Source organism: Lathamus discolor, chromosome 4 (assembly GCF_037157495.1).
Source record: "Lathamus discolor isolate bLatDis1 chromosome 4, bLatDis1.hap1, whole genome shotgun sequence".
In the NCBI taxonomy this organism is placed as follows: domain Eukaryota; kingdom Metazoa; phylum Chordata; class Aves; order Psittaciformes; family Psittacidae; genus Lathamus; species Lathamus discolor.
The window spans coordinates 12,690,334-12,710,411 of NC_088887.1; the positions used below are offsets into that span (position 1 = coordinate 12,690,334).

The 20,078-nt window shown below is 38.4% G+C and overlaps 1 protein-coding gene across 1 annotated transcript in view; it reads left to right on the forward strand.

Annotated features, from left to right (window-relative positions):
- Positions 1-20,078, forward strand: part of ROBO2 (roundabout guidance receptor 2) — a 1,075,181-nt gene that overhangs the window by 654,355 nt on the left and 400,748 nt on the right. Inside the window, exon 3 of the mRNA XM_065676374.1 lies at positions 12,780-13,106. Coding sequence (XP_065532446.1) covers positions 12,780-13,106 — 327 coding nt within the window. The remainder of the gene's footprint in view (positions 1-12,779; positions 13,107-20,078) is intronic.

Sequence of the window (20,078 nt, forward strand, 5' to 3'; positions counted from 1 at the left end):
GATTTCACTTCACAGAGAAAGCCAACTGCAGCTGCAGTCCTAAAGTTATTAATCAGAAAAGTAATAGGTATAAAAAGCATGTTGCTGCTCTACCAATAGAACTCAAATATCAAAGATATCTACAAAATATCTTACATTATACCCCCTTTTGTAGTTAGGAAAAGTAGGATTTGAAGCTTTCTTCATAGAACTTGATCTCTGCTTGCATCATATTCTTGGAAAAACTTTAACTAGCTAAAGCTTCCAAAGAGAAACTATTTGACAAATGGCCAAGGTGTAATCTGTAGGTTTCTAAACTGAGAGATTACAGTGAGTTTTAGATAATCCATCGTATTACTTTGAATTTTATTTTGAGTTTTGCTGCCAAATTGATATTGATTGGCTGGTAGTGCCTTGGAACTTTACAAAAGCTTATTTTAGGATGTCTACTTGGAATTCTCTAGGCATTCACAGCTGGTGTAGTTCAGAGGAACAGGGTGGGAGCCTTTGTTGTCAGTGTCAGCAGTGAACACAGTGGCTGCAGGGTGTCAGAACACCAAAGTTGTATGCCTGCTGTGCTTACAGTAGGAATCCCACACCTTCCTCAAAGTATCATTTCAAGACTGCTTTAATGGGTGAAATCATATTGATTTCTGTCACTGTTATCTAGTGTTCTTTTTGTAATACTCAGAATCACAGACCTGATTTCCATGGCATGCAAAATATGTAATTGCTTACATCTGCTGACTTGAATAGGATTTTTCGAAGTTGCACTACGTGAGGATAGCTTTGTTGAATTTTGAGTGGACCAAACTGTATTGCTTCTGATTTGCAAAACTCATTACCTTAACTATCTTGAGGTACATCTATCTGTTTACCACCTCAGGGTTTTTGTCTAGCTGTGAGATACCAGACTTGTTTTTTTTTCAGGTTTTAGGATATTGGATTGTTAGCGACACCAGAGAGGTTTTCATAAGTGTGAAGATGTAGGAAGAGATAAGAAAGTAAGTTTCCTTGGCTGAAATAGCTCTGTGTGTAGTCTTCTGTAAAAGTTAGTGTGTCAGAACTGTCAAGCATACCTAGAAATATTGATAAAATTCATATTAAATTTGTGTTGTGGAGTAAGGATGAGTTATTAATCAGAACTAAAATACAGACAAGATTCATAATTAATTTTAATGGCACAACATTGTGGACATTTTTACTTTGTATATCAAAATATTTATATGAAAGCTAAAGGTCAGATAATTGTAAGTTTATTTGAATAGGCTTTTTGAAGACAGGTTCAAAGTTTGTATTTGGAGAGCAACCTTCTTTTGATTTTGTGGAGTTTATATAACACTTTATTTACAAAGTTAGCTACATAGCCTGATTTCACAGATGGCTGATAACTGATAACTATTTGACTTACGATTTTTGAAGGGATCTGGACCAGATTGTCAAAGCTTTTCTTATGGCTGTTGTTTCAGTTTAGTATTGTTGAAGTAGATGTAAAAGTTTTAGACTTTGGAGAGCCTGTGGTTATCAACCCTTGTATGTAAAAGTGTAAGATTTACTTGTTCCTAGTTCGCCATTGTTTTTTACAGTGGTATGTGGGAAGATGGAAAGCTCCCCTTTGGCTGGCTGGTAAGCCGTTGTTAGGTCCCCGGTACTATGATGACAATATGCTAGTTGTATAATAAGTTAATGTGCTGTATATGACATTGTTGTTTTTCCTTCTGCCCTTGACCTGAAAAAGAGCTAAAAGATATCTAGTAGAGTCAGGCATACACTTATGCTTTGCTGAATTCCAGAGTGGTTTTGAAAGGCTCCCAAGGGAAGAGCCGTTGTGCTTGAGCTCTACGGGATGAATAGAGAAAAGCTTCTGGCTCTCTGATGCTTCTGTTATGTACATATCGTAGATTAATTTGGATTAGAAGGGACCTCTGGAGGGTAGTCTGGCACATATGTGTGTATACATTTTATGTATGTAAGAATGGTTTCAGTTTGTTTTTTGGTGGGTCTTTGTGTGTGTGTGTGTGGGGGGGTCGATTTGTTATTAAGTATTGGTATGTTATTAAATAAATAGTTGTTTATTATCTGCTTCCAGGGAGCATAGCTATGGTGGATATTGTGCAAAGAGAGCACAAGCACTGAGGCTGTACTGATAGGGCAAGAGGCAATGGCTTCAAATTTAAACAGGGGAAGTTCAGGTTAGATATAATGAGGAAGTTCTTTACGGTGAGGTTGGTGAGGCACAGGAATGGGTTGCCCAGGGAAGTTGTGAGTGCTCCATCCTTGGCAGTGTTCACAGCCAGGTTGGACAGAGCCTTGGGTGACATGGTTTAGTGTGAGGCATCCCTACACACAGCAGGGGGGGGGTGGACCTAGATGATCTTAAGGTGCTTTCCAAACCAAACAATTCTGTGATTCTATGTTGGCCACATTTTTTCATCTTGCCTATTTGCAATATGGGTGGTTCTAATGTACTTCTGAGAAGTGCTGGAGTGGAGACAGATTTTGTTATTTCATGTTACTTGAGAAAAGTTCCAGTAGCAAACTTGTTAATCGAGATGCAATTTGCACTATTAAAACCATCATAGAGCGAAACTGTTCAGTTTTGCTCTGTGCTGGTTATTCTAAATTTTGGCATGTAATTCAGGTTGGGGTTTTTATTCTCCTGCCCTCATGCCCCAGAATTGAAGTGTGCCACTTGTATGTTGGTGTGTGAGAAGAAAAATACTGAAGTAAAGTGAATTAGAATAAATTTCCATTGCTTTAGAATAGAACTTTAGAATGCTTCCCCTGAAATAATTTCCTGCTTATACAATGGAACTTTATGTTTGCAGTGTTTCTTTATGATTAAAGTCGATTACACCTCGCTTAGCGAAATCACACTTTTATACAAGAGAAACTTAATAGGATCAACCCTCCAATAAGATTTGGTCAGATGTTTTTAATGACAGTTATTGATCTCTCATGTCAGCATTGCCTGCTATCCCTTCTTTAGCAGACATGCACTATAAGAAAGGTGACTTATCTGCAGATATGTGTCCTGGGGAAGTTAGGATGTGTTGCTTAATGGATTAATTTTGCTTGAGGAAAAGCTTTCAGAGGACCTTATCATCTCTGATGCAGCTTTGTCAAAAACCTTACCTTGGAAACAGTCATGTCATTGGAGTCTGTTCCCATCTACCAAATCTCAAGGGAGGGGGAGAGATTGTAAAGTATGAATTTCTGAAATGTAATCTTTACCATGTCACTTTGCCTAAAGGAATGCGTCTGGGATAATCAGCCTGATGCCAGCGCATCAGTCTGTGCTCCAGTTGAGTTTCCTCATTATCTTGACTTTTTTTGTACATTATCTTTTGTTCAAACTAGGATGTGACTGACTGGATCACTATCTGAGATCTCTGCTTGCTTTCAGTCAATTCTGTGGTTAAAAGGGTAGTGAAAGCAACATACTTATTCATTATATCTAAGAGATATGTGTAATAAGTGTTTCTGGTAAGTACTTGCTAAGTGGAACAAGGAGTATGAAGAAGCAGGAAAATGAACAGCAACTGTGACTGTCTTTCAGTAGATTTAACTAAGTAGCTGCAGGAGTGTCTTTTTGCTAGCTTAATGTTATGTCATTCAGAAGTGTTAGAGCCTGTGTAAGGAAAAAAGGAGCCCAGCAGATCCTGCATAGCCAGAAAAGATTCTACAGAGAGTTTTGTAGCTATCCATCCTGTCCTAAAAGAACATTATTCTTTTAATTGTGATTTTAGTACCTTAATTTCAGTTGTTTGGTTGTGGTTTTTTGGTTGGTTTTTTTTTTTTTCTTATTTGTACAGTGAAAATAACCCAAAATTCTAGCATAAAAGAAGTTTCTTCTGCATTAAAATGTGGAGCTGTCCTCTAACCAAATTCAACTATCTTCAGGACTGTTACCTCCTACATCTATTATTTTCTGTTGCAGGAGTTGGTTTTGGTTGGTTTTGTTGTGGGTTTGTTTGTTGTTTGTTTTCTGTTACAGTTTTGCTATTTCTTTTCCTGATAAACAGCCTTTTTACACTGTCTAATGTAGAATATGCATTGCTGGCGAAACTCTTACAAGGAATTAATTCAAAATTCTATCAAAAGTACTGAATAAGCTAATAATCTCAGACACAATATTGATTGCTTTCACTTCTAGGCATAAGCTGCAATAAATTTCAAAGCTGCATAAGTTTTGAAATGTCGGCATGACCTCTTTTGGTTGATGTTTCTTTATTCTAAAACTTCCCCTGTTTAAGTTTGAATCCATAAATTAAAGCTATTATTAAAGCTATGTCTTTAGAATGTTAAAGAAATCAAAACATGAGCCTTCAGAGATGATACAAAAGGTGTAGCAGCCTTAGTGATCAGCTTAGGGAGAGCTTTCCTGTGTGTAGAAAGTCAGGTAGAAAAAAGTGAAAGAGGTAAAGAGGTATGGATAAATGGTATATCAGTACCAGTAGCCACAAATATTTTGTTGACTTAAGAAATGAATGTAAAGGCTATGAATTTAGTGTGTACTGTTGCTTTTCTTGTATGACAGGCCATTGGCTTTGTAGCTGCTTGTATAAAGAGTAGTATTAATAGATGAAATCAACTTTAGGTCTTGATGTGAAGCTAATAAATTAAAACTAGAGGAGAGTGAAGTGCAATAAATAAAGATTTTTTTTTTTTTCTCCTTGAAATTTGAAAGATGGTGATCTAAAAGGACTAGACATTGAATTGTCAAATGCCTTTGGGACGTGGACCTGCTTAAGTGAGTCCAGAGGAGGCCACAAAGATGCTTAGAGGGCTGGAGCACCTCTGCTGTGGAGACAGTTGGGAGAGTTGGGCTTGTTCAACCTGGAGAAGGCTCTGGGCAGGCCTTGTAGCAGCCTTCCAGTACCTAAAGGGAGCCTACAAGAAATCTGGAGAGGGACTTTTTGCAAGGGCATGTAGTGACAGGACAAGGGGGGATGGCTTTAAGCTGAAAAATGATAGGAAGAAACGCTTCACTGTGAGAGTGCTGAGGCGCTGGTACAGGGTGCCCAGAGAAGCTGTGGCTGCCCCATCCCTGGCAGTGTTCAAGGCCGGGTTGGATGGGGCTTGGAGAGCCTGCTCTAGTGAAAGGTGGCCCTGCCCATGGCAGGGGGTTGGGACTAGATGAGCTTTAGGGTCCTTTCCAACCCAAACCATTCTACAATTCTGTATATATCACACATGTAGGTATACACACACAGAGAGCACATTACCCTTAGGGTAGGGATTGCATGGTGGCTTCGTGGAAAGGTAGCAAAAAAAAAAAAAAAAATTGAATATTGGCTCTTCGGTTTAGTTTTCTTCTTACTGCTGTGTCTCTATAGCAAATCTATTTCTTTGGTAGATAAAAATTCTTCCATCTGATTATTTATGTATTTATTTATTTATTTTTAGGGTTATTTGGCTATAGAATCAACCAGGTTAAGTTGAAAATAATAGGTACTCTGTTTATATGCTGTAAGTGTAACTCTAACTGTTTGGTACATTGGATCCCTGAGGGAATTTATGAGGAAGTTTGAGCATATTACATCAAATCTATGAGGCTTGTTGGTGATCATGAAAAACAGCCTGGCTTGGTCAGAACACTGGTGGTGCTGAACTGGTCAGAATGAATGAGTGACTGTTGTGTTTTACACTTTCCGAAAGAGTAGTCCTGAAGGTGATTGCCAGGAAATGTCTCCTCCAACACATCTGAATTAAATTACTGCAGGGAAAGTTGAAGAGCAGAGTGTCTCAGACACCTAAAGCACAATATGTAATCTAGATCTTTTTATCCTATTTTTCTTAGCTGTTCACTTCTTTATTTCACAACTTTGATTAGGAAGTATCTAAGTACACAAATTCATAAGACAGGAAGGGGGAGTATAAGAGCTGGTGGCAAATATATTTCAATGCATGTGTGGTATCTGGACATCTAAATAACTGGATCTCCCTCTCATCTGTTTATGTCCAAGTGTTTCCTCCAGCAGATTCCTCTTGCTTGGCTCTGGTACAAGGGCTTCACAAGTTCAGTGTCCTGACCTCTATAGACATTAGTAATGAGTGATGTAGAAACAATTCACACATAAAGGTAGATTTGAAAGCAAGAGTGTTCATTACCTATGAAGTGACAGTTTATCAAAAATCTATAAACTCATCAATTATTATTAAGGGAACTATGCATTTTCCATTAGTCAACATTTATCAAGTGAGCAATTATCAGTAGTTACCAGGCTTTGGTATCTGAAAATGACAGCTGTGTTTTGTTAGAGTGACAAAACATTATCAGTGTCTTAGACAATGCAAGTTGATAACTTGATGTTCACATTAAAATGATGATGACTTTATTCACAAGTAAACATGCGATAGAACAGCAGTAATGTTTAGTGAGCAATTTAATACAGGATTTCATGAGGCATATTTTAGTTTTCGTTAACTATAGACTGTAACTTAAATTTTACCATAGGAAGTTCAGATACATTCTTTAGGAAATATAGAAAAATTCTGCATTTAAGCAGAAGTACTGGTATCTACCAGTAAAAACAAAATCAAATACTATTAGAAAAGCTAGTCTTGGCTGACTCAGTATTTTATTCTTTATTTACTGTAAGCAGTGTTTGGAAAAATTTCATAGCTTTTCACTGGAACGGAAGTTGCCATCAGTGAAGTAGCTTTGAATGTGACTGACTTACTTTAATATATTGTTTTGTGTTTTTGACTTGGTGCTGGCTTGTGATTTTGACTGATAGCAAACAGGGTGAACAGCAGCAGTCAGCAATATAGTCTTACTTTCCTATTTACCTGGGAAGAAACCAGTGAAAATATTCTAACCTCTTCAGGTGAGCAATTAACACGTGGGATAAACCAGTGCATTAATACTGTTCCATCAGCTGACTCCTGCTTCTTGGCAGTAGTTCTGATTTACCCACTGAGGTATTACTACTGAATTTAGTATCTTACATTACTAATGGAATGTTGTCTGAGCACCTCACCCATACTAGGTGTTCTAGCCCTGATAGCATCCACTGTACTATGGCATTCACATCTGTCCAAAGCCTTATTTTCTGCCAGTCTGAATATTTCTACTAATTGATGTGTGCTGCCTTGTGAATGCTGCTTTCTACCTTCCTTTGCCTTAATCCCCACAAAAAAAAGCTCTTTGAAGGAGAGAATATTGAGCTGTCTAGTAAAGCATGGTAAACAGATGTGGTGGTTTCGCCTATAGCGTGGTCTTAGCAAAACTTTATCTGGAACTTCAGCAGCATTAAGGCAGAATGGTTTTTATTTATTCATTTCCACCCCCATGCCCCAAGGCTATTATATTGAACTAATGTTGAAACCCAGACACTGTAAGATTGTTTGTACCTTCACCACATGCCAGAAAGCATCTTCATCCATCTTTTTCTAGTTTAGAGTCTCGCACAGAAAGCTAACAGTCACAGACAGTGCTGGAGTGTGATTTGCAGTGTTCCAGGTGCCTCTGAGGTTATGTTGCTGTACTTATTTCTGGGCTTTTTCTGCTTTGCCTGATAGCATCAAGACAGAATGTCATTATAACTAATTTTTATAACTTCACCTGTTAGTTTTTTCCTTGTTTTCTTATTAGCATTAATGTGGGAGTATCTCATGTTGTGGCAGATGCTAGAAGTGCAATAGAATCACTTCCTTTTTTTTTTTGCCTTTGTATGAGATAATCCTTTTTTCTGCTCAGTTATGTTCAGTTTGTGGCAGAAATATTTTTAAATATAAAATACCATGTTAAAGGTACACCATGATAAAAGTACAGAGGTAAGTTGAGCAGAGATGGCTTTCCTTGACTTCTGTTGTCATAATCTTAGCAACTTTTTGTTTAAGGCAACAGTATGAACAAGGAAACAATAATATTACAGGTAGTATACTATAATAGACCTGGACATTCTCTCTTTTTCATGTATGTTTTGGGTTTTGCTTTTGAACAGTGCTTTTAATTGTTCTGTGCAGTAATAAGCAAAAAGATGAGCCTAAAACTTTCCCTGTGAATTGGAAGTTGGGGAGGTGTATGTGGAACTAAGTTTCTCAAGATATGTAATAACCAGTCATCTGCAATAGCCGTGTGAAACTTAATATTTATTAAGTATTTATTTAAGTAAATGTAAATGCTCTACTTTTCATAGCTGCAGCTTTAAGTTAGTCATGATACTGTAGGACTTTTTCCAAAGGCCTGTTTTTACCCATATATACCCAGCATATAACAGCTAATTCAAAGTCATTGCAGTTCATCCCAGTAATGTCTACTTAGGGACTTTTAAATTCAGGGTTACTTGTATGTGCTCTGCATGCATGAGAGATTACTGTATTGGAAATCCCTGGGGGAAGAACGGAGAAGGAAATAGTCCAGGATAGAAGACATCTACCTGCTTCAGTGAAACCACTTGGAACCTTGATCTACTCAAGATTTTATCTTACTTTTCAGTAAAAGTATCGTTTTCTGCCCAGTTAGTTTATGGGGTTAAGTATTTTTCTGTTCCTACTAAATTAGGTTGTATTGATACGTGGAGAGACTCCACAGCTAGTTAGAGTTGTAAAGTAGGTATGCTTTATTCAGTGCTGAGGCGCATTGGGATTACTCCTCCAAAAGCACGTGCGCCCCTCCTTTGCCACTCAGTTGGTTTATATTACATATAATGATTACCTAAACATGAGATTGTTTCACGTGTAATACGTATGCAAAACCTATTCCCTCCTAGTATTATAATTACTTTTCTGGCATTTGTCCCATTGGTGCACCTGTGCAGTGCCTCCTGGTGGTGGTCGTTAGGGGGTCGTGAAGATGAAGGCCTCTAGTTCCTCTTCATCACCGCAAGTAACCTCTTGCTGTCACGCAGACAAGGCTGCGTGATTTTGGATAGGCTCCTATCCAAACCTCAGGTTCTGTACAAGCCGGCTTTATGTATCTTAAAGCAGACACTTGTCAAGTTTGCAAATTTTGTTACTCTGGCTGTCTTTTGTTCCTTTTCTTTCTAAAGATACTATTTGAACAAGAATGTCTTAAATATTAAGCTGTGAATCTTATCTACTACAATTCTGCCTAGCAGCTGTAACTCCTACAATTCTGCTTCACCATTCTAGCAACTTTGACTCCTACGGTTCTGCTTTACCAAGCACAGAGACTGCTCAAGCAAGCAGGCACAATGTTAACCCTTTATTTCCCAGTATCAGTATTTGTAAGAGTATTGTGAAGTGGGGTGTGAGGGAACCATAGGGGAAGAATCAAAACTCAACTAGGAAAATACTATTTGGGGCTGTTAACTTTCTGTCATGTAGACAGTGCCTGTGTCTGCCAGAAGAGATGCAATGGAGTCAAGGTTTTCCTTGCTTTTTCTGAATTAGTGTATCCTTCTGGAATAGCTGTTGGTGCTCAGTTTGGTTTTGGAGGAGGGAGTCTGCTGTGCTCTGTGACTGATTTCTTGTGTGTGTTTTTCTTCTGCCCTTTTAAGTGCACATTAAGGACGTAACTTGCAGCGCTAGATAGCTGAAGGTACACCCGGCCATCATAGGAATGCATGGTATGAGCTCCCCTCAGAACACTTCCTAAGCCTTTCTGCTTGCTGATTGGCATGGTCTTTGCTGCCCACATTTCAACCCTCTCTTTGTGCACAAATTGCTTAATTAGGATAGAGGGAGGTAAATATTAGTTTTGTGAGAAACATCTATACTGAAGAGGAAGAATTAGTCCTATTATGACCTGAGGAGGGGTTTTGAATTGGGCTGTATGAGGTGGGAGGTTTAACTCTTTAGAAAGCCCTTTTCAAATGATTGAACATGGCCTGTGATTCTCTCTAGAATGTACTACTTTGAGTTTTGAACATTATCAGTAAACCTTTGTGTATAAGAAAATGAATATTTTGGATTTAAATTTTTGCTACCAATTATGTTACACTCTGCTAACCATTTATCAGAATTTAGTCTTATCTCTTTTTTCTGACTTAACTCCCTCTAAAGTTTCACCTTTGGTGTTCCTACTGATAATGTTAGTAGGAGTTTCTTAACACAACTAGTGAGGTTTTGTTCATTTCTTTTGAGAATAGCAATGAAGAAAGTTGATAGATTTGTGTTGAGAGTATTATACATGTGTGTAGTCGATGTATGAAATTAGTTTTTTAGTCCAGGTACTGTGATTCTATGGTTGTTTTAAACTTTAATGGAGATTTTAGTCTCTTTCAATGTTGTGTGTGGTGTCACAGTCTGGGGACACTCTTCAACTGCAGTTTTTCCTGTTAGATTTCAAATGTCTTTTTGTCACTAGAATGGGGAATAAAACACGTCTGTCTTTTCTGAATGTGCTCTAAGTTTATCTGTGCTTAAATATAATTTTTTTTGTGGGTTTTTGTGTACTAGCAATACAGATTATGAATACTTTTGCTATATCAGTAATATAGTCTGGTAGCCACTGAAAGAGTCCCTTTGTTCAGCAGTGGTACAACACTTTATGGCAAGCCTGTATGGCAATGACCTGGTTGTTAGTAAAACAGAAGTCCAAAGATGGATGTACTCTGTAGAACTGATCCCTATTGCTTTCCTCTTAACTTTTAGAGTAAATCAAACATTGCAAATATTTTAAAATATGTAGTGCTTAGAATATAATGAAGATCCTGAATCCTGATGTTAAATTGCTTTTCTATGACTCTGCAAAACTGCTGATCAGAAAATTGAGCCAAATGCTTCGCTAAGCTGCCGAAGCTGGTATCTTATGTATATAAGTGTAGTCTAGTCTAATAGTTCTAACAGGGCAGGTCCACTCAAAGGAGTTTTCAGGATCCGTGCTGGAAAAGATGATTTATGCTAACAGTTAGGAGAGCTGACCTCATTTTTATAAGAAGCAATGTAGATGCATGAACTACTGTGATGTGTTTGTAACATCAGAACTTTCACAGGCCTAATTAAGTATGCAGCAATGAATTGTATCTGAATGATGCTGAAGTTGTGAGTGATGGACTTTGATTTTCTGTTGGGTAACACTGTTCTTGTATTTTCTCATCTCTACAGTTTGTCTCTTTATAGCTATAATAAGGAGCATAATAATAGTGAAAGACATATCTTTTTCAGAAGATAGGTATTGCAGACTTTGGCTAGAGTTATGATACTGTTGTTGGATTTTTTTTTGACAAGAGTTCAGTGAAGATTTGCAATGCTGTGACTTGTTTAGTGAAAGTGCACTATATGAAAGCTGTAATGGAAGGCTGGCACTGGGACTTTCCCCTGGGTGGCAGACCCAGCTCAGATCCTTTCCCCATACTTTACTTTTACAGGGTCTCCCTTCTGCCAGCACCTCTCTTCCTTATTCCAAGACTTGAGTGACAAGGCAAGGCTTTGTTGGAGAACGTGGAGGACAATGTTCAGACTGTGCTGTTTCCCTTTCCTAGGCAGTGAGCAGGCAACTGAGTGTAAAGGAAAGAGAGAAAGGCAGAGGAGCAGTGTCCCGAAGTGCCAGCACAGAAAAGTACAGGGCAAGGCACAAAGTTGTTACTGTAGAGGGCACAAAATTAGTTTTGTAGGAACTTCAGGATTATCAATACCTGGTAGTCCTGATAGTTACGAACGTTTAATGATGGTGTATTCATCACCAATATTGTAAAGTGAAAAATAGAATTCTGGTGGGCATTTGAAAGAAGATAATACATTGGGTTTTATTACTTTCCAGTGGTAGAGCAAGTAATTTCTTAACTTAATCCCTAATGCTGAAAAAAATGTAAGTGGAAAAAGTATAACCACATTCTTTGCAACATATGCTGCACTTGGGCTGAGCCTCTGGAGTGCTCTTGGGGATAATCCAGGACTCCAGATCTTTGGTTAGATACACTCTGTAGAAACGCTGGAGATGTCCAGCTCTCAGTAACTGTGTAACCAACGTTGTGATGTGCTGTTGGTAGGAATTCAGGGGTGCTAGAGATGGGTTAGGAAGTACATTAGCAGGTAAAGCATGGTGTAAACCAAAAAGAAATGTGAAGAAAAGGATGAATGCAGAGAGGAGAAAAATGGAAATAAACCTGTAATGATTTCTGAGACACGGATGTTTGCAATACTCTTTCAGGCACATGTATGCCTATATTGAATTTGTGTATGTGTATATATGCGTGCAATCCACTGCAGATTTCTAATGTGCAATTATCATTTGAAATTTCCAAATAAAAATAAAGCTCATTAATAATTTTAGACATTGTGAACAGTTAAAGTTGCCAACTGTTGTACTAGAAATTCATGAAGGAAGGAATACTTTTCAGGTTTGTTTTGGGATTATGGTTTTGTGGGATTTTATTTCCTTATCTTTTCATACCTGGGCTTTTTGTGGAAAGGGGATATAAAGCATATATGTAAAACTTCAAAGATCTGTTATGCAATAGGTGGTAAGGCAGTGTTTTTGGATGTCCATCTGTTGAATCTGGCAGATGAAAGGGTGGGAGAACAGTAGCCATGGAATCCAGAAGCACACAGGAATCTGGAAGCAAATGTAAATAGATTATTGGAATAAGGGAAAGACTGTGATGCATTTATGTGTAAAAGATCCTCCTGTAAGCCCAATCTGCATGTGGTATAGATTTGATAATGCCTTAGAGGTGTATATCTGTAGTTCAGCTTGGGTTTTGGGACTTGAAAGTGCCAGATGCAGTCTCTGATATCAGACAAAATAATATCAGATGTGTACAGGATTTCATATTTTTTGTTTTGAAAATTTTTGTGGCATTAAAGGAGTAACTTGTGAGAACTTTTTGTGAAGTCTAAAGAGGTAAAATAAATTGTTCTTTCCTCCCTTTCTTCTTTCACTCTAGGATCCCGTCTCCGCCAGGAGGATTTTCCACCACGGATTGTTGAGCATCCTTCAGATGTCATAGTCTCTAAAGGAGAGCCAACGACTTTGAACTGTAAAGCTGAAGGACGGCCAACTCCTACTATTGAGTGGTACAAGGACGGAGAGAGGGTGGAAACAGACAAGGATGATCCGCGCTCCCACCGCATGCTGCTGCCCAGCGGATCTTTATTTTTCTTGCGTATAGTGCATGGACGCAGGAGTAAACCTGATGAAGGAAGTTATGTTTGCGTTGCAAGGAACTATCTTGGAGAAGCTGTGAGTCGCAATGCATCCCTGGAAGTGGCATGTGAGTAGTTTTTTATGCAATCCTAATCATATAACTTTATAAATGCTTTTTATGCTGTCATCCAGCACATGCACAGGGTCAGCAGTCTGGGAGACAACAAATGTAGGTAAGTATGGCATTTCGTCGTTAGTTATAGCTGTTAGTCAAGGCATTTTTACATGCATTTATATAACAGCAGTGACCATATGGAGTATGTGATTTATACTGAAGCAAGGTTCTAGCCAGTGTATAATCATGATTGACACAAATATGGACAAGGGCTAATCTTCCTCTGAAGAATAATCTAATTTTTAAATTATGACTGAAGTTGGTTATACTGAAACTAATGTGGAAAAATACCTATCAGTTAATATAAGGTGCACTGTCTGTTTCTCTTTATCTAGTCATCTGTTACCCCAACAGAAGCAGACAGCTTCTTGGTGACTCACATTCCATACTGCAGGAAAACTTGATATATGCTCCTCTATCATAAACATAGTACAGGCCTCATTCATTATGTGAATGGCAAGTGAAATTGTTGACCATTTCTCATATCATCCAGAGCAGTCTCACTCTTTATTGATTCTCTTTGTCTTAACAGAGGAGTCGTTACGGGTCTTTCAGAGACCACCTGGCATGCATGATCTGCTTCGTTATATTCACAGAGCAAACAAGCTCATCATACATAAAATGTGTTGTGTTTGTTGGTTTGTTTTTTTTCTGCTTAGATATTTGGATTGAATAAACACTGATCTTTGTATTCAGAGTATCAACTAAAAGTAGCTGTGTATCTTCACATAGAGGTGTATTTTAGTAGATTTATGAATGCTCTCCTCTTGCTGGACTTCAGTTCTCCTCACCCAGTTCTTCATCTGGCAGTAGCTTCACTAAAATGTATTTGACTGAAATAGGGCTTTAGCACAAACTTGTATTGCTTACTTGGTAAAGAATGGATTTAAGTACACATCAGAAAGTATGTAAGTTTAAAGGGTGAGAAAAAGAAAAGCACAGAAATTGTTATTCCTGATGCAGTCTGAAGACTTTTATAGCAGATGTGATGTGATCTTGAGACTTCAGTCTTCTCATTGCAGGGAATGCTATTTTGGGGAAATATTTAGATGCTGGTATAAGCCAAGTAGAACAGAGTAGTTCATTACTTGTTACTTGGCATAAACTAGATTCAGAACTGTTTCAAACAAAAACTGAAAAGGGTTTTGTCATACACTTAAGGCACAATTAAATGTATATCTTCCAATAAAAGCATCACAGAATGTTATTCAGTTTTGGTAGGTATCTAGGAATTGAGAAAAAAAACAATGTAAGGAAGGCTGGAATCTGGGTGAGTATGACTGTAGATAAACTTACTGGATTATTTCTGTCTCTGTACATGTGGTTTTAAAACTGTTGACAAATCCTATGAGAGGGGCATATACATGTTAAAATCTTTATTGTAATTCTGTTGAGATTGAGACATCTGTCAAAGTTCAGAAAATTGTTCAAGTTATACCTTGAGTCCTCAAATTGAAGTAAAAGATTAATTTTAAATTTAAATGTACTCTATAGTTTGTTTTTCACTGATCCCTGCTTCCATTGACTGCTGAGAGACTCTCGTTATAATATCCTTAGTCTCTATAGTTACTGTCCAGAATCATAGAATGATTTGGGTTGGAAAGGACCAACATCTAGTTCTATCCCCTTGCCATGGGCAGGGATGCCTCACACTAGGCCATGTCACCCAAGGCTCTGTCCAACCTGGCCTTGAACACTGCCAGGGATGGAGCATTTACCACTTCTTTGGGCAACCTGTTCCAATGCCTCACGAACCTCACAGTAAAGAACCTCTTTGTTATATTTAACCTGAACTTCCCCTGTCTAAGTTTAAGCCCATCCCCTCTGTCTTGTCACTACAGTCTCTGATGAAGAGTCCCTCCCCAGCATCCCTATAGGCCCCCTTCAGATACTGGAAGGCTGCTATGAAGTCTCCACACAGCCTTCTCTTCTCCAGGCTGAACAGCCCCAGCTTTCTCAGCCTGTCTTCATACTGGAGGTGCTCCAGTCCCCTGATCATCCTCGTGGCCCTCCTCTGGACTTGTTCCAACAGTTCCATGTCCTTTTTATGTTGAGGACACCAGAACTGCACACAATACTCCAGGTGAGGTCTCACGAGAGCAGAGGGGCAGGATCACCTCCTTCGACCTGCTGGTCACGCTCCTTTTCATGCAGCCCAGCACATAGTTGGTTTCTGGGCTGTGAGTGCATACTACTGGCTCATTTCAGTTTCTTATCAACCAACACCCAGAAGTCCTTTTCCCTCAGGGCTGCTCTGAATCACTTCTGTGCCTGGGATTGCCCTGACCCTAGTGTAGGACCTTGCATTTTGCTTTGTTGAACTTCATGAGGTTGGCATTGGCCATCTCTTAAGCGTGTCAAAGTCCCTCTCCATGATTCTGCCAGGCACAGAGGTGAAACTGACTGGTCTGTAGTTCCCTGGCTCTTCCATTTTCCCATTCTTGAAAACAGGGGGTATATTTCCCTTTTCCCAGTCATCAAACCACTGTAGCTGGTGGCAGGTCATGCGTGAACTGTATGTGAGATAGTAGAAGACTTTAGGAATAATAAAACTATGTATCATTGTCAGAGCTGATTTAAAGCAAGATCATAGAACATGAAACTGGAGATCTGAAACCACAGACAAAGTTTTTCCAATAGCAACATGAACCGGACACTTGATTATTTTACTGTTCTCATAGCTTTGAAATTTAACTGACTGAATTCCTCAATTAAATGGTTTAGCAGTCTAAAGCAGGCACTTCTGTTCCACTTCAGCAGTACTTTTCTTTTCTTGAGCCATGCTATGGCTGTGATTACAGGAACATCTTCATCAAAGAAAAGAAGTGAATATTATGTACATCGCCTGTTTACTTAATTGTAGAGATTCTGCTGGGTTTATGTTTGCTGGTTTTAAAAGCACATGGCAGTGTTTGATATGTATCAAAGGCATCCTTTGGAAGATGACAGCAAAGCTACGGGGCTTTCCTTCATTGTGAGACACCTTTTTATATGATTTTTGGTTCTAAATCAAGTTTCCAAGTGACTTTCAATGAACAGTTATTTTGAGGCTTTTAACTGTTATCTTAATGTCATTGTTTCTGGCCTGAGGAAGATGGGCAGCTCTGCAGCAGTGCATTTGCTCGCTAGCGAAATGAGTTGCTGCTGACAGCCTGTTGTCAGCAGTGAGTCCTCATTCACCTGTTCTCAACTGCTGCTGAAAACTGTTGAATTGCCTGGATAGTGCAGCCCTTGTCCATGGGAGCTGTACTTGCCATTGGGTCATGTGCTGTTTGTGATGGTGTTGAAAACTGCTCTTTCCACACTAAATCAAGCTGTTTTCATCACCAGAAAAAAGGATGGTTGTCCTTTGCTGACAACAGGGCTTTGGATTGTTATCTGACTGTAGGTGGCCTCAAATGGTATCATTAGTGACAAACTGCTGTTTTTTTTACAGGTTTAAAATGCTTGAGTCTGCTGTTTTAGTGAAAGAATCAGTAATTGTTTTACTTTGCTTATTAAATTGCCAGTTACTAATAATGTGTACTTGGAACTTTTGAATGATTTATGAAGAAATATTTATTGGGTTTATGTATCTGTTAAGTGTGCTTTTGCATTCAGATGATAAACAGTGTTAATTGTGGTTCATTCTCTTCTATTTCCTTCTCCCTCCCCAGTGGGCAGTGGGATTGAAAATGTCCTGATGTATCCCTTTTTATACAAAGAAGAAAAACTCTCCTGTGAAGTTCAGTTGGGGAATACAGTGATTCAGAACAATGTGTGACCCATCTTGAATGCAGTCATTTTGTCTGTTGTGTTTTTGGAGTGATTTTTTTTGCAAGTTGCTGAAGCCCCAAAGCACTTTTTGATGAAGCTGGAGTTAACATCTTTCCCAAACATGATGAATTTAGGTACCAGTCCATCTGAAGCATTTAAGTGTGCTTTTAAATCCATTCCTATTCTGAGCATGTGCATACAATCAAGGGCAAATAGTTCTGTGCTGATGTATGTCCTCAGAAAAATTTCTCTGTGCCAGTGAAACTGTGAAGAACTGTGATTTGGGAAGTTACTTTAAAAACATCACTAACATATGGGATGTGCTTTTACAATTTCTTTGCCTTTACTTTAGAAAGTCTTTATTCCAGAAGGCATTTAGGAGGAAAGAGGAGTTTGTATTTGAAGGCACAGTTTTGGGTTGATATGATTGATTCTGTTTCCTTCTTTTAATGCATTAATCCATGGTGTGCTTTATTTGGTTTCCTTATTTGTTTGGGTTTTTTTCACTAGAAGCTTCCTTAGAAGGAAAAAGTAATGCTAATGCTAGCAGCAAACTCATTTTTCCACTGTGTATGTGGCAAATTCTGATGTACTATTTATATGTTTCATGGTTAAATCATTAAAAATAAGCATTCTAGTCCCAAAACAACTACAAAGAATTGTATTCAAAAGAGTAAAATGTCATTCTTTTGATTTTGTGCATTAGAATATTTTCATTGAGGTTGAATAAGGGTTGGCATCAGTAGAAATATGTTGATGCTCAGATTTTCTTGGGAGGATTTTAGAAAGGGAAGCAGGCTTGAAATAGTTTGATCTTTCATGAAACTTGTTTTCATATTTGAAAGCCGGAAGTTTTAAAATAAAAACCACAGTTTTCCACCATGTACGAATTGACACGGTTGGACCTATGTAGTGGAATTTTCCAGTGGGAACATCGGGAGGCACATTTGTAGCTAGGATTTCAGTAGCGAGCACCAGGGCGCCACATGCAAGCGAGAGAAAGAGCAACAAGGGTCCTCACACTGACTCAGGCTGCCTCTGATCTAAGGCTGAGTCAGTGGCAGCCCCCAGAGATAGCAGCTGTAGCCCCAGGTGTTAAATATGTGACAGCAGCTTGATCTATCGACCACTGTTAGAGGGGGCTTTGGCCTAAATGAAAATTCATGAAAAATTGATGAAGTCCCCAGATTATTTTTTTCCCCTTTTCCTTTTCCAGTGTTGTGCCAATGCAGCGAGGAGAGATTAAATGAGGTGTTGAATGCTTTAGTGGCAAGGAGGTTATGGTTCAGAGGTTGAGGGGGGGAAGGGGAAGGGCAAAAAAGAGTCATTTTCTACCTTACTTTCCTTTAAAAGAAAACATGAAGTATTTCAGATTAGCTGGGGTTTGCTGCCAGTTTAATATAAAGCTCAGAAATATTCACAAATAAGATTACTTTCTCCATGAGTTGCCAAAGGTAGGAGTGTTTGGGTTGGTGCTAATAGAAAACAGTGGAAGACTCTGAGTCATAATTCAATTGGAGAACCAGAAATAGATTGAATTTTGTAATGGCAATATAAATTTGGGCTTCCATCTTTCTGAGTCTGTGCTTGAACTGAAGTCATTTGGAGAAAGAAAAGGTCTTGCATTATTTATATGTCACAGATTGCTTGAATAGCAGGCTTTGGAACACTCTCCAAACATAATGATTCTGTTTATGCTAGATCTAAAACTGAATTATGTTTTTATCTGTAACAAGAGAGGCTAAGTACTACACCGAGTTTAGTGTGAAGAGTCACAGGTGTATTCCAAGCATAAGCCAGATCTTTAAGATGGGAGACAGTAATTTTTCAAATAAAACAGATATGTTCTAATATTCAGTGAGTAAAGGCTGAAAGGTATAAAATACAAGCTATGCAATCACCTCTGCATCATAATGCTAATGACTCTTTGCTGGAGCATGTGCAAAAGGCTGCAATATGGTCATAGTAAGAGTTAATTTCATTTGAAATATTCAGGGTAAATACCACTTGTAAAATAGGATTAAAAAAAAAGCACAATATATGTGACTGTAAAATGGGTGGATGAATTTTTTTTTCCCCATCTAATTTCTGTGACATATGACTTAAAATGTAAAATTGTAATTAATTCTGTTACTAGTAATTTTGAAGTCTACTTTGCTTTGGGGTTACTTTCACATGTGAAGAATACATCTGTTCGTGTACTTCTATCCCTCTTGTCCTTCTAAACAGAGTGTGAAAAGCTTCCTGTCTGAGCTGACAGTCTTTTGCTTTCATCAAGACAGAAGTAATTATTGTAGATATTGAAATACTGGAGACTGTGGTCCTCTGGATGAGCCATATCAGGACATTGAAAAGTATCATGCCTTTTCTTACTCTCCATTTCTCTGAGGAGAACTAAAACAAACCATGGCTTTTATCACAGCACATTTAATGGAAATAAAATTCCCCTCAAAGAAGAAAATCTGATTAGATGCGGAGAAAAGCAGTTTTCACAAGATAGGGGGGACCACTTCTAACCTTCTCTGTACTTCTGAAGTTTGCAATAAGCAATTTCTGTGGATTAGACTGGGGCCATTGGGAGTACCATTGTTAGAAACCACTGCATTATACAGCATTGCTATATAGGACAGAATTTAATTCCTACAGTCACTGTTAGAAATTAAAGATGTTGTTAAATACCAGTGAGTGAAGCCACAACAGATAAATCAAGACCTGACTGATGTCTCATCGCAGTTTCCTTTTGAGTCATAAAAGTAGTTCTGATGATTTGCTTTATTAGTTCAGCTTTTAGCTGAATATGTGTTTCTAGTGTTTCTAGAAACAGGAGTGTATCTCCTGGCGTTACCACATTTCTCACAAACTATTTAAAGATTGTGCTTCAGCATTGAGGCCTTCAACATGGACAAAAACAGTTCTTCCCCTCATCATCCATTAGGTCCTAGACAGGTGACTGAATCATTACATCTTCATTTCTTATCCTTTGAGCTCCACCTGGACATGCAGGTTTCAGTGTTTAGTTCAAGGCTAAAGATGCTAATGTTTCCTCACACATAACAACTATCACAGGGATGGTAGATTCAAAGATATTTAACATGATTTCAGTCATAATATCAAGCTGTGCATTGCCTGCAGGCTTCTCCAGACCTCATTCTTGCTCTCCATTTTCAT